Consider the following 14,672-nt stretch of genomic DNA (forward strand, 5'->3'; position numbering starts at 1 on the left):
GGGGAGCAGGGTGCTGGGGAGCAGGGTGCCAGAGCAGGTGCCGGAAGTAGGGTGCCGGGGAGCAGGGTGCCGGGGAGGTTGCTGTGGGCAGACTTACCTGATCACCGCCTCCACGGCACACACCAGCTCCTCCGCGCCGCACTCCCGGGTGTTGATGGGGGGCGGAGAGGTCTGGTAGAGGTGCGTCTCCGCCGCGGCCCCCACCTCGTTACTGTGATGGTTGGAATGGCACCGTTTGCAGTACCGAACCGGCCTGTTTCCGTGTCGGCCACAGCACCCCGCCGAAAAGCAGGTAACGACGGCTCTCCTAACATGAGAACTGCAGTTCTAGAGGGGAAAGTGAAATTCCTCGCTGAGGTAAATTTAGTTAAGAATTGGAAGAAAGGGAGATTTCGGGCTGCTGGAAGGCGCAGCCTGCTTCTGAAGTGCCCTCTTGTTTTGCTAATTGTTTCTCTTGCTGTGCACAAGTTTTTTGTTTTGTTTTGTTTTTGTTTTATTTTGATGTACAGACACACCCTGCCCCCAGGGAGGCACGCTAGCGGGTCTAGGCACTGCGGGTTGTGTGGGGAACTCGAGGTAAGATATCTCAGTCATGGGGCCTGGGGAGGTTCTGGCTCATTTCCAGTCAGTGTTGCCACAGTTTACAGCAGAAGTCTGTTAGGGAAAGTGAAGCTGTGAAGAGAATAATTTTAACCTCTAGGACAGAGATTCAGAAGTATTCCCCCAGCAGAAAAGCAGATTTCCGAGCAGCTCCTCTGTCCTTGCTGCATTCAAGGGGGTCGCGGGTGGGGAGGCTTGCGGGCTGAGCCGCCTTCCCGGCGCCAGCCTTCCCCAAGGCTCGCTCTGCGTCTTTCCATCAAGGCCTACAGGAGGAGACCTCAACTGGCACCATGGAAACAGATCCAAACAAAACGAGAACCATTCAGAGACTCACTGTGGACATCAAGGACAGGAAAGGAGTCCACAGAAGGTGACAGGGGAGAGAGAGAGAAGGGGAGCCGCATAGGAGAGATGGCTGCATGTCTTGCCTAAGAATAACCCATTGCTTGGTCTAAACAATATCTGTGGTTCCCGCTAAGTTTTAATGACCTATTTCCAAGCCACAGTGGCTCCTCAACCCATGTTGAAATATATATAATCATTTCAAAAGTGAGTTAGAAAAATTTCCTGTAGATCCAGATTCAGTGGGGCATGGTTTGCAAATGTTCACTCCAGCTACGTTTCACTGCTTTGATTTTTAGACATGAATGAATAGCGTCAGTGGCCTCACAGAAGGATAGAACTGAAATAAATCAAGGTCTGTTTCTTTTTTTTTTTTTTATAATCTTAATGCTGTCATTTACTGATTTCAAAACTACTATTCAAATGTAGGAAATGTAGTATTGAAAGAGGTCCAGCATAGACTGAAGGAATTCTGAACTATTATGAACAAAACAGAAAAAACTCACTTTCATTTAGAAGACTGTGTTTGTTAGAGAGGAGGTAATAAACATGCTAACTGATGTTTATTACTAAAAAATCGTTGTCATATGATGAAGGAGAATGTTAAATAATGATCCCCTCTGGTGTCAAATATGTAAGGCCTATCACCAGAACAAAGACATGCTGGTTTAGAAAATAAATGTGTCTCCCATTCCAGTGTCTTGTAAAAGATTCTCAAAGTAAGACATAGCCTCAGGATAAAGTCAAATCAAAAGTATCCTGAATGACTGCAAGATCCTTTAGTAAAACTTCAGAAAGAAATAAGGTACCCAGCTGAGCCTGTCAACTAAAACAGGAATCCTAATAATTTAAAAGGCAGAGTGGAATGCCAAAGTGTAGAAAAGATTGTCCTTAACAAGAAGTAAAGAAGTGGCTTTGGGGGCTTAGAACCCCAGTGAGCTTCACTGAAAATCTCAAAGTTTTAAAGAAAATCATTCTAGGAAAGCACCACCAGCTTAGACTAGAGGGGACAGACACAGTTCAACATGAAGGGTCCGTGGGACAAGCTTCTATATGCAGAAAGAAAACTCAACCAAAACATAGGCTACTTCTTATCAGAAAGGAAAGCTGTCCCAGGGAGTGAAGCGAAGAGCTCAGGAGGACAAGCCCTGCATTCGGGAACTACTCCCAGGAAAAATGCCAGGTGTGACCAAGGCACATTCACTGTGCAGGAGACAGCAACAGTTGACATTCTCCTGAGAGAACAGAGGCTGATTCCTGCTGTTTCTTCCTCTTTTTGAACAGAGGTCTCTTGCCATTTTCCCGTCCCTCTCCCACCATTACATGGCTGGTTTGTAGGGGGCAAATAACTTATCTTTTTTTTTTTTTAAGATTTATTTATTTATGCATACAGAACTGGGGTACAGGCCCAAGGTGTGGGAGTGGTAAGAGGATTCACCAGAGACAGAGTGGGGAGCAAAACAGGAGGAGACTGGTGAAGAGAGCAGCAGGCGAGATAGGAGCTATCTGCTGCGCCATGTGGATCACCTCCGGGGCAGGGATGGACCTCGTACTGCAGTGGCTGCAGCTAGCTTGCAGTGCTGTGTCCTAACCCATTGTACCACCAGGGAGAGCCCAATAACTTCTCTTTTCACTTATAGGTTATGGATCAAGAGAACTTGTATTCAAGGAGTTTCATCAGTGACCACACTTGATACAGATCTCAAGATAATGGACTGTAAGCCTGGAAACATAATAGATAAGACTTCTGGGGGTTTTGTAAGATGATGAGAGCACTCTGCATATGGAAAGAATATTAACCACTAGATCCAGAGGTGGATTATGGTGGATTAAAGATAGCCACGACATTCTTGCTGCTCCTGCTATTAAGAAGAAAGTATTCCTTCTCCATCATTGACTCTGGGCTGGCCTTGGAATTTGCTTTGAACAGTGGAACACAGAAGTCAAGCCAGGTGACTGCTGAATGTCAGTCTCAAAAGGCCTTGCAAACTTCTCATTCTCTTGGAAGAAATTCAGCTAGCTTCCTGGAGGATGAAAAATCTAATAGAAAGCGAGAAGGTCAGACGCCCCATTCATCCAACCATTCCAGCCATCCCAGCTGAGGCCCCAGACAAGGGAATGAAGTCATCTGGGCCCAGCCAATCCTGAGTCACCACCTGATGGCATACATGAGTGTGCTTCAAGGAGGTTATCAGAAGAGCTGCCTCACTGAGCAAAGGCCAACCTCTAAGCCCCAGAACTGTGGTCAAGTAATTGTTGGTTGTAAGTCACTACATTTATTACTGTCTCTTATGTGCAACAGATAACTGAATCACTCTCCAAATAGACCCACCCATGGCCAGTCTCCTAAAACGTTTAAATGACTTGTATATGGTCTCATGGGCAAGTGGGAATCTCAGTCAATTAACCCATAGTTCTTGTAAAATGGAAGTGGCTTGGGAAACTGCAATGAAAATGGTTAAAAGCAAGTTGAAGGGGGACTCTTTAATCAAAAATAGCATTCAACTTACAAATAGTTATTTATTTTCCATATAGAGTTGGTCTGGGTATGTTTTTGACACATCTATATTGAACTATTCAATAGTTCAATATCTCAAAGAAGATTTTTAGCATGCACGATACCAAAGTTCCACATAGATTGCACTGTCATGCAAACCTATTTGACTTTTAAGCTTCTATCCAACTGTTACATATATGCTTTTACTTTCAGATTATTTGTCAAAAACACTGGTCATAAGATGGTTGAGCAAAAGCAGAAATGGGAGCAGCAACCACTGAGGCAGAGCAATCTTGCATGCTACATTATTTCTTTACTCCCTCCCCTCCCCCCCACAGACAGTGACGTGCACGCTGGGAAGCCACGGTGCAGAAATGAGGTAGATGCCAATGAGCGAATTTACACACACACAGCGAATCATGCCCTACCACACAGAGGGTCGCGCTTACCTTCTTCTGACATATAGCAGATATTTCAGCTGTAAGGGGAAGCACACAGATTCAACAAAGAAAGAGCCCAGTTTAAATCAGGGCAGCCATGAAGGGAAGTGAAAAACCAGCCTAGTAACACGTCTCTACTCTTGGTCAAACAGCTCCTCATCTGTCTCATAAACTGTCATCTACTTCTATTAGTCTCCGTTTTCCATAGAGAGCATGAAATATCTCTCTCATCTGGTAATGATTTAGGGGTTTGCTTCATAAGGTTAAAAATACCTGCAAGCCACATACTTTACCAATTTTTACAAGTCAACCTTTTTTTACAAGACAAAACTGAGAATTCAGATCAATAGCATTTTAATACCACATCCTCATTTTACAGAAAACAAAGTTGGGGGCTACTCTAGTCACATGGCTTTTTTCAGATTAATCACACAGGCTGTCCACAGAGAGGTAGATCCAGAGTCAGAGCTGTGTTTACTGAGCTCCCCTCATACTCTAAGGCTGTGCTGACATGCATTTAAGAGAAAGCAACTGTCAGGCCCATGGAGGGTTTGTAAGGCTGTCAAACAACGAACAACTGTGCATGTCGGGATCCACTTTAACACCTGGGTAAGAATTGATTTTAGTGGGTATACCAGTTCTCTCATGAAAAGCAGTGCTTAAGTATACTTAAAATTAATTTTTCTAAGAACATGTTAGTTAACATTTCCCCGGAAGTAGTAAGTACTCAAAAGATGAACTAAACCGGTATGGTCTGTTATAACGTGTTAGAAAGTTCGAAGTTGCCTCCCAAGTTTTGTCTGGAAATTAGAAAATACTGGAGGCCAACTCGATGAAATTTACCACTTAGTTTTAAGAACTGGTTTTGTATAATTAATCACATTTAATAGTTTTATATCTGAGAGTGGGTTTTCCTCAGAGCCCTGGAAATCACTAACAATACAGTCTAAATTAAAGGGGAAATTTACCTTCAAACATACACACTGAAATCATTTTACAAATGAAATTTCAAACTATCTCCTTGAAGGAGATGGAGGTCGACATATTGCTCCATCTTACTGATGGAGAGCACTTCACCAAATAAGTTAATTTCTTAAGATTGAGAGGACCTAATATTAAAAGTTAGACCATGAAACTAGTATTATTATCAAGCATATACCTTACATTTTTTTTAAAAATTCATATAAGCTAGATAACATCGGTTTGTACATTTCTTTTTGAATGAAACCTTTCATACAATTTCTTTCATCTACCTCTCCAGTCACATATGCTGTTCCTGTGGGGCGCCTGACCTTGACTCAGTATGCTCCCAGCTTTTTCCACCTTTCATCTTTCCTCTGCTTTTCTGAGGCCTTTCCTTCTCGTTTCCGCCTTTAATTAGGTAGCTGGAATAAATACTTTCTTCCCCAGTGTGCACTGCAATCTCATCGTTTCATTGAGATGAGTCTGATATTCTTTATCTCTATTTCACTAATGGGGATACTGAGTCTCAAAATGATTAAATGATTATCCCTAAAAACACAGAACTAATAATATCACAGCAGGAGGAAGAGAATTCAATTCTCTTCACACTGCTACTCCTTATTCCCTTTCTAAGCTGGCACAGCGACAGCTCAGTGGCAATACCAGTTATATATACAGAAACTCCCTTAACATTTAGCAGCACTTTCTTTCATCATATGAATTCTAGTTTCAACATCTGCCTTTAATTGTGGTAGCGATGATACCTCCTCCCTCATTATTAAATGTGTGGGCATGTTATATGCAAGGCGTTGATAAAATGCCTCATATCAATGAATAGTCATAAAATGTAACACTGCGCTTACTGTCTTTGTAAAAGAAAAGATGCTGAGGACACAGTCAACCATGCCATTAGTCATGATTACTCATCACTCATCCTTTCTAAAGTCAACCATACCTTGTGGAAGAAGAACATCAATCAGCCACTCACTGTGGTCCCTATAAAGAAAAACAAATTCATTTTTGAGTCTCTTTGCAATGTTACCCTTCCGCATGAATGTTTATAAGCTGCACACTCTTGCTCAAAGGCTTTTAATAAAAAGGAGGCGTAATTAAGAGCACTATGATAATAAACTTTTTAAATGTCTAATGCATTCCAGCTAAATTATAAATTATAGGCATTTCATCATATTCAGTTATCTTTAAATGATACTTTCCAGATGCTAATTAAGCCAACCAAAATACAGCATGATTTCTACAAAGCTGAGAGTCATTTTGTGAAGCTAAAAAGCAAAAAGAACTCATATGCATTACGTGGCATGTTTGAAAACCACAGTTATCTTTTCTTTTTCTCTGTGGTCTTTATAACCAGGTCACTTGAAAATTGGGGCTGCTTTATTAGGTGGAATGGCTTTCTCTTCTCACAAGGAGAAAAATGTAACATTTCAAAGCTCAAGTCTTTCAAATGTAACATTTCAAAGCTCAAGTCTTTCAAATACAGGTTAGTTATGTGTTAAGTCATAGGCCCAACCTTTACAAAACAGAAAGGCTAACAGGAAGCATGGCCAATGTAACGGATTTAAGTCCAAGGGCTAGCTCTTTTCTTCTCCTTGTTGCCTTACTCCCTTTTCTTGAGCACTAATACCTACCCCGCAATCCTCTGGCTGCATTCTTCACAGAGATACAATGGGGGTGGTTTATCACCCAAAGCTACTGACAGGGAAGGGTCTATACACATCTGAAACACATAAAAGACAGAATAAACTATCCTGTTCTGTTTAGCACATTCTCTATAACGTGAGTACAAATGTTTCAATAATGGCAGATTTTCTACAGCAAAGTGGAATAAATTGGTTTTAATAAAACTATAGCTGCTATCCTCGATTGACAGATGAGTCCACACTGGGGATTTAAATGTGGCAACTGTGGTTTTTCATTTCTCCTGTTATTTGCAATTCAAGTAAAAAACAGTATCAAGAAATTCATCCTCATTCCGCAAAGATAAAAGCAGCGTCCTTGGTAGCGGATGCTCAGATTGCCTCTCTATCATCCGCACGATAATTTCTTCGCTAACGTGGTAAATACAGTAATCTCTCTTTAGGAAAAGGAAAAAAATTCATAATGGTTACTAAAATGCTGGCAGGACAAAATTTTGTTCTTAACATAGAGCTCCTTCAGAAAAATTTAGCATTAAATCTAATACTGAGTGGTTCACTTCCCTTACTCTGGAGTCTAAATTCTATTATCAATCATCCAACACTTCAGTTTTCTGGGTTTTTCCCTTCCTCATGTGACTTGCAGTTTGTTTACCCTGCCATGCTTTATTGCAGTTTGGATTGTCTATGGGTGGTTTTTAGTGTCCTAAGTTCAGAGTTGAAAAGTGTTAATTTTAACACTGATCATCAGGATAGTTCAAGTATCTGGAAGTTTTAAGTAAGTACAAAACATTCAGTGAATAGCTAAATTTTGGATTTTTCCTCAATTTAGGTTTCTGTGATTTGTCAAAGTCATTTTGAATTCTGTTCAAGCCCTGCAAGAAATAATCAATCCATGCTATAGCAGATCATGCAGGGAATATGTATAGTAACAAATTCTTCTGGAATGTCATTCTGTCTCCTCTTTACCTATTTTTCACTAATTTGAATAGGAAGGGGGTAGTGAACTGAATTTATAATCTAACCAGCCTGCCATTTTAAATTAAAATCCTTAGGAGTTCAATGATTGGGGTGGGGGAAAGATTGGCATTCCTATATTTAAAAATTTATGCCATCAAAATCTGCAACTTATATATTCCCAAAGCTAGAGACCCAGTGAGCAAATTTTTCTTAAATAAGTTTAATGCTGCCTTTGATGCAACGAATAACTACTTTTTAATGGGTTAAATCAGAGACAAGCAAACCTTCTGTAAATGACCAGAGTAAATACTTTAGGCAATGTGGGTAGGACATTCTCTGTCACAACTATTCTGCCTCAACTAACTCAATGGTAGCATCAGAATGGCTACAGAAAACAACAGGCAAATGAGCATAGCTGTGTTCCAATAAAGCTTTATTTACAAAACAGTCAGCAGCCCAGATTTGACTATGGACTGCATGTGGCTGGCTCCCAGGTTAGACAATTATCTGGTCTCCAAGTACTTCATTAAGTGATTTTCAAGTAGAACCAATAAAGTCAAAAGCAGAGGGTGGAAAGATGAACTGTAAGTTGCATATGTTTCACTCTTATCCTATCAATGATTGGTTTTGCCTGAAAATTATTTTTTTGCCACTTTGGCAACAAAAATGGCTAATACTTGTCTATCTGGCAAATCATGAGTGCCTGGTGGCAGAGCTCACTACCGCAGAGATGATGCACGTTTTGTGAAGCGGAATCCGTTTTCCCCGAGTCTTTCCCAGGCACCTCATGCAGCCTCAATGGGGTTACTCTGCTCTCACCACCAAGGAGCCATTGATAACTATTAACTAAAGACATATTTAGTCCACTCAAAAGGAAAATTCCTAGGATGTTAGCAATAGCAAACTGACCTCTGACCTCCTAAACTAAGTTAACTAACACAACCCATCATTTTTGTGGCTGGTAGTGTCAGGTCTGTTCTATTCTGAAGAAGACAGTTACAGCCAAACGAATAGGTTCACATCTGGCTGCTGTACTTAAAAAACAGTTATTATCGGGGCCCTCCCTGGTGGCGCAGCACTAAGAAGCTAAAGCCACTTCAGCATGAGTTTGATTCCCGGAGAGAGAGGTAACCCTCATGGCGTGGCAGACCTCTCTGACCTGCCCACTGCTCCCCTCAGCAGTGTGCTTCATCAGTCAACCTATTCTACTCCCAAGTTTGTCTCTGGTGAAGCCTCTCACTGCCCCTGTACCTCTGGCCTGTACCCCAATTCTGTATGAACAAATAAATAAATCTTTAAAAAAAATAGTCATTATCTGTTTATAAACAGAACAAATGCCCAAAATAAAGGGCAGGGGAAACATGAGAAGAAAGAAGAAAGTGTACGTAACCCATTGACTGCCGCCTTGATGCAATCACTGGTGACACAGGTGGCGGGTGTTCCCCAGGAAAGTGAATGCAATAATGTAATGTTTAAGTAAACGGGCACCATACCATACAACTTCATCGTCTCCTTTTCATGGAACATTACTTTATGAGCAGGTAGAGGAGCACTTTATGAGCACTCATTCCCTGCACGTTTTACAGGCACAGGAGGAGGGCTGCATGCTCACACTGCATGGAACAGCACTGGATGCCACAGGAAGGTCTGAGCAGGGAGCTGTTGCAAGAACGCTGCCTCTCGGAGAAGTGTGGAATGAACCCAGAAAAGGAAGCTCCTTAGGAAAAATGGGGTTTTGAAAATAAAGCTGGTGGCTGGAAATGTCTTGGAACGAGACAGAAGTAGTAGTTGCATGAATTCATGATTGTGCTGTCATTAAATTGTTTGCTTTAGCATGGTTAATTTTTATGCTATGTGAATTTCACCTCGATTTCAAAAAATGACATAAAGCAACATGGGTTGGCCTGTCTTGGGGACTGGCTATAGGAAACAGCTTGTGAGGAAATGAGGGCTTCCCAGAGGAGTGGACTAGGCTGTTTGCCTAGAAGAGAGGGAGAGAATCTAATTCAAGATGATTTCTGTGGGTAGGTCAGAAAGCATTACTAGTCAGGAAGTCTGAGGACTCCTGAGAATGCAGTCTGACACGAAGGCAAGGGAAAATAACGGGAAAGCTGGTCTACAGTTTCTCTTTTCTGTTGATGTCTGAGTAAACCAAAAGAAAGCTGCAAGTTGAGCAGAAAGAAGGAAGGACAGATGTAGAAATGAAGGCAGAACCATGAAGAATGAGACTGAACTCCAGGAATATATGAATTTGTGTGTGTTTAACTCAAAATGTCATCACACCAAAGGAAAGTACTTTTGAACCCCAAAAGTCTGGAAGTTCAGAGAGAGGTGTGTATAGTAGAATGGGAAAGATTTGCTTGTGTCGGTGCATTCACACTCGCTCGCTCTTTTTCAATAGAAATTTATTCCATTTGCCTTCATCAAAAGCAGAGACCAAGCCCAGCAGGCAAGGAAGCCTTTGTTAGTCAGATGCATCTACGTGGCAATGTTACTACTGGCACTTTTACTCCATTCATAATTCTCTTTTGGGTCCATATGCATTTCTTTTTTATTGAAGCAGGATAGCATTATATAAGTTTCCAGTGCATCTCACTAACAGCAAACATTACTCTGCCTCAAGATCACTGTTAAAGGTTAAGTCCTATCGTTCACCAGAAAAAGGTCCCCTTTTCCCTGATTTACCCACGTCTCCCCTGCTCTTTCTTCCTGGCAACCACTAGTGGGTCTTATATCCCAAAAGTCTGACACTTATGCTTTTTTACACCTCATTTTATCTCTTCTACTCGGTTTCTCTAAATCATAATATTCATTTTCTGTTGTATGATGACTTTCACAATCTACCCATCTATAAGAGAAACAAACCTCCATGAAACCAATTTCTAAAAAGTAGCGGTGAACTCTAATCATTTGACCTAATCTTATTCCCTGTGCTATAAAAATTAAGCCTCATAAATCCTACCACTGGTCTAATCAGCTAAGTGTTTTATATACAGCAGATATAAGTAATTTGGCTAAAAAGTGTAATCATATTTTTTAACACTCAACTTCAAATATTCAGGGTTATAACAGGACAGAACCAAGTTGATATGATAGAAAAAGAATAAAATGGAGGTCAAGGTTCAGGCTGTGTGACCCCAAAGAGAGATGAGCCCTCAATTAGCCACTATTCCCACAGTGTGAATGGGACCCTCCATGAGTCTCTGGCCAGCCGCCTCCCAGTCATTTCAAATAAGTCATGTCTATGAGTGAATACTTAATAATTTTATTTGTATCTGGCCTGTGACTCTAGAATTAGCATAGTCACATCCTAGACACTCATACATTGCAGTATTCATATGAAAACAGAAGCAAAGTCTGTTTCCTGAGTTTATTAGCTCAGACATAAGTAAAGGACAATATAAGTCTTTCGCTAGAGTTATTCTGCTAGACAGAAGTTAGCTGTGAACTCAGAGCCAACCCTGCAGATACCACTCTGCATTATTCTGTCTTGACCCAATCTGTCAGAGTCCAATCAGAATGAACACTGAGGTGCCTGAGATCACCACAGAGCACCAAGTACAGAGTACACCTCACAGTGTAGGGTGTAATCTACTTCACTTCATTCAGCCATTTGTTCTTGATAATTTGACCACTAATAATACACTATGACACCAAGTTTAATGATACAGTACCTTCACCGCTGGCTTGTTAATTGCATTGTGGCATTCAATGTGCTGGCAGTGGATGGGATTCCAGGCTGTAAAGCAAAGTATAACTGATGAATACTTCTCACTGAAATTACTTCTGCTCTAAAAAAAACAAAAAAACATAGCAATATTTCACTACTTCTCTTTGCCCTAAAGAAAACCATCATCAGAAGGCTTCCTGGAAGAATCATTTTTTAATCTAAGATGAAAAAATTAAATAAGCAACGATATTATAGCTCTATCCATTTTCCGTGGGAAGAGATAAGCTAATATAAGGTGGCACAGGCAGTATCATAATACTGCCTCACCATGATATAGCATTAATAAGTTCTCAAAAGTTTTTTGTTTTTTTAATCGTTTCACTTCATCTTCCCAACAGCTCCATGCAATAGGAGCAGCAGATTATTAACTTCATTTCATATGTGAGTAAGTTAAGAAACTTACTCACTTAAGAGCCACAGTTAGAAGTAAATGACACTTTGGAGAAACAACTTTTATCTTTTGATTTTCAACGTTCTGTTCTTTTCATTTTATTAAATACTGTAGATGTTTGATACCAAGAAGCATTTCAAAGACAGTAATTTAAATGAATAATATTGCCATCTCCACCATTTCATTTTCTACTTCATCACTATCAAAAATGGAGACAGGAAATACTAAATTCTTCCCAAATGAAATGCATGTCTGTCCCACATATTACCCATGGGGTTAAACATCTGCTAGTTCAGTAATACACAATTCTTCAATTCAGTACACACACGGAATGAGAACAAACTCAATAACCTGGGATAGGAAAAAAACAAAAACAAAAACCCAGGAAGCACAGCTAATAGTTATCATCACCAGATAATTCTGTACCACAAAGCATTTAGCTAACAACATTTCATTAAAGAATTCATAAAGGACAGGATGATATTTTTTGAAACTAGGGCTTTCTAAATTTCCATATTCTAATCTTAAAAGGCTAGATTTGTTTAAGATCTGCACTTAAGAGAATAGTCTTAATCACAACTATAATTCAAAACTATTATGAACAACGTATGCCAAATTTATATTCCAAACATTTTATAAAATTATCTTTTAAGGAGTATGCCAACTCAAATCATTTATCCTATTGTTAAACCAGTTAAAAAGTATACATGTCAGATTTGGGATTTGGAAAAATAAGGTCAACAGAATCACTGACTTTATAAAATATGCAATGGACATATTTATTTAAAAGAAGACAAGTACAGACAGAGACACTTCTTTAACGATGCAGTATCACTATTACATTGCTTATAATTTTAGAGAAAGAGGAAATGAAAAGAGACAGATACATTAAGAAATAATTTTAATAAGGGCATTAAATAACTATAAGATATGTTTCGTACATAGGAAGAGTCAAGCAGAATATACAAGATGAAGCTTTCTTGTTCAATTAAAGGAACCCAGAAAATAAGACTAGCTTTAATTAAGCAAATACATGGGACATGTGTCCCATTTCTCCAATGTCAAGCCCAACACATTCATCACTATTACATAACAGTATCTCTTCCTGCTAGAACCAGAACTGATTTAAAATACGTCTCAACACTTAGCTACAGGTAGTGCCTACTAATCAAAACATAGTTGGCACAAAAGATAAAATCTGTAGGCCATTTCTGAAACCATGTATTTTAAGAATATCTGCAGAAATTTTTGTAAATAATAAGTTCTTGACACTTCAATAAACTTCAAAATAAATACAACTGTTATAGCAAGGAACAAAAAAAATATCAGAATGTACATCAGCCATAGCACTTGACCAGGATTCTAAAGAGCCCTGCTCAGCCAGAAATTAATGTGTTTTTTTGGAAAACCACAGAACAAGGACCTAAGCAAAGAAAAAGCCCCATAAGTCTCAGTGAGGGTCCTTTTGTGTCTTTGGCTTTATACTTACATGAACATGTATAAGGCAACTCCATTGGGCCTCACAGAGAACAATGATGGGGGACACCATATGCAAAAAAAATTCTATATCTGTTATAAGATGGGAGATGTTCAAGTTCCAACCAGAGTAGATATCTGGAAAATTCAGTAGCAACAATAAAACACTATACATTCTTAGTAATAGGGCTATACCAAAATCATGGAAAAGGCTACTCTAAGTTAACCATATCAAAGAACAAGCCAGAGAAAGCTCATCCACCAATATCTTAATAGGCAAAACAAACTTCAATACACTATAATGGAAGACAACAAAATCCAGATGGACAATATAATATTCATGAGTCCAGCATTCATTCCAAAAATTACTTGATATTTCAAAAGAGGAGAAAATGAGTTACCCCATAATTGGAGGAGGGGGAGTGGCTAATAGAAACAAACTAATAAATTATAGAGATGAGGTAGTTAACAATCAAGGATTTTAAAATGGTATTATAAAAATATGCAAAGGAAACCATGAACACAATGACTATAAGGATAAAAGATATACTAAAATCAAATGGAGTTTCCAAAAATTATACATATAATGTCTGATAGAAAAAATTCACTGAATAGGCTTAAAAACAGACTAGACAGGCCCTCCCTAATGGCACAGCAGGTTAAAGCACAGCACTGAGAAGCTAAAGCCACTTCAGCATGAGTTCAATCCCTGCCCGCCCCAGAGGTGATCCACATGGTGGGCAGACCTCTCCTGTCTCGCCCACTGCTCCCCTCAGCAGTGTACTTCATTGATTTGCCTGTTCTGCTCCCCTCTCTGTCTCTGGTGAATCCTCTTACCACCCCTGCACCTCTGGCCTGTACCCCAGTTCTGTATGGATTAAAAAAAAAAAAAAACAGCCTAGACAATGCAGGAGAAAACGTCAATGAGTTAGAAGACATAACAGAAACTACCCAACTGAAGTACTGGAAGAAAAATGAACAAAGTTTCAGTGAACTATGGGAACCTGGCCACTTAGAGGTTAAACCCCTAAAAGAAGCAAAAAGCAGCATTGTAAGAGACAATAGTCAAAGTTTTTCTAGTTTGATAAAAACCATAAACCCATAGGTCCCAGAAGCTCAATGAATCCTAGCTAAAATCATGGCAAAGAAAATAATAGCACAACTCATTATCAAATTAAGGAAAACAAAAGAAAACAAATTTTAAAGCAACCTGAGGTAAAAAGACACATTACTTACAGGAAAACAAAGATATGAATGATACTTGATTTCTTGTGACAAACAGTGCAAGCCAGAAGACCAGGGAATGACCCTTTAACAGGCTGAAAAAACTGTTCAACCTAAAAATCTATATCCATGGAAAATTTCCTTCAAAAACTGAATATGAAATTAAGATGATTTCAACACAAATGCAAGATAAGAGGATTCACTGCCAGCTAACCTTCAAAATAAGAAATATTAAAGGAAGTTCTTCAAGTAGAAGGAAAATGATTTTGAATGAAAGCTCAGAAGAACATAAAGATATAATGAATTCTGGATATGGAAAATATGTTGATAACTACAAAAACTTTCTACTTATATTAGCATGTTATCAAAAGGTGATTTACTGTATACAACAAAAATA

At 39.4% G+C, this 14,672-nt stretch overlaps 1 protein-coding gene across 1 annotated transcript in view; it reads right to left on the minus strand.

The window, feature by feature from the left end:
- Positions 1 to 14,672, minus strand: part of UNC79 (unc-79 homolog (C. elegans)) — a 216,593-nt gene that overhangs the window by 120,991 nt on the left and 80,930 nt on the right. The window contains exons 8-12 of the mRNA XM_004681598.2: positions 11,129 to 11,193; positions 6,489 to 6,577; positions 5,798 to 5,838; positions 3,889 to 3,917; positions 98 to 327 (exon numbers count right to left, since the gene is read on the minus strand). Coding sequence (XP_004681655.2) covers positions 98 to 327; positions 3,889 to 3,917; positions 5,798 to 5,838; positions 6,489 to 6,577; positions 11,129 to 11,193 — 454 coding nt within the window. The remainder of the gene's footprint in view (positions 1 to 97; positions 328 to 3,888; positions 3,918 to 5,797; positions 5,839 to 6,488; positions 6,578 to 11,128; positions 11,194 to 14,672) is intronic.

Source organism: Condylura cristata, unplaced genomic scaffold, assembly GCF_000260355.1.
Source record: "Condylura cristata isolate star-nosed mole 26May11 unplaced genomic scaffold, ConCri1.0 scaffold00013, whole genome shotgun sequence".
Lineage (NCBI taxonomy): Eukaryota > Metazoa > Chordata > Mammalia > Eulipotyphla > Talpidae > Condylura > Condylura cristata.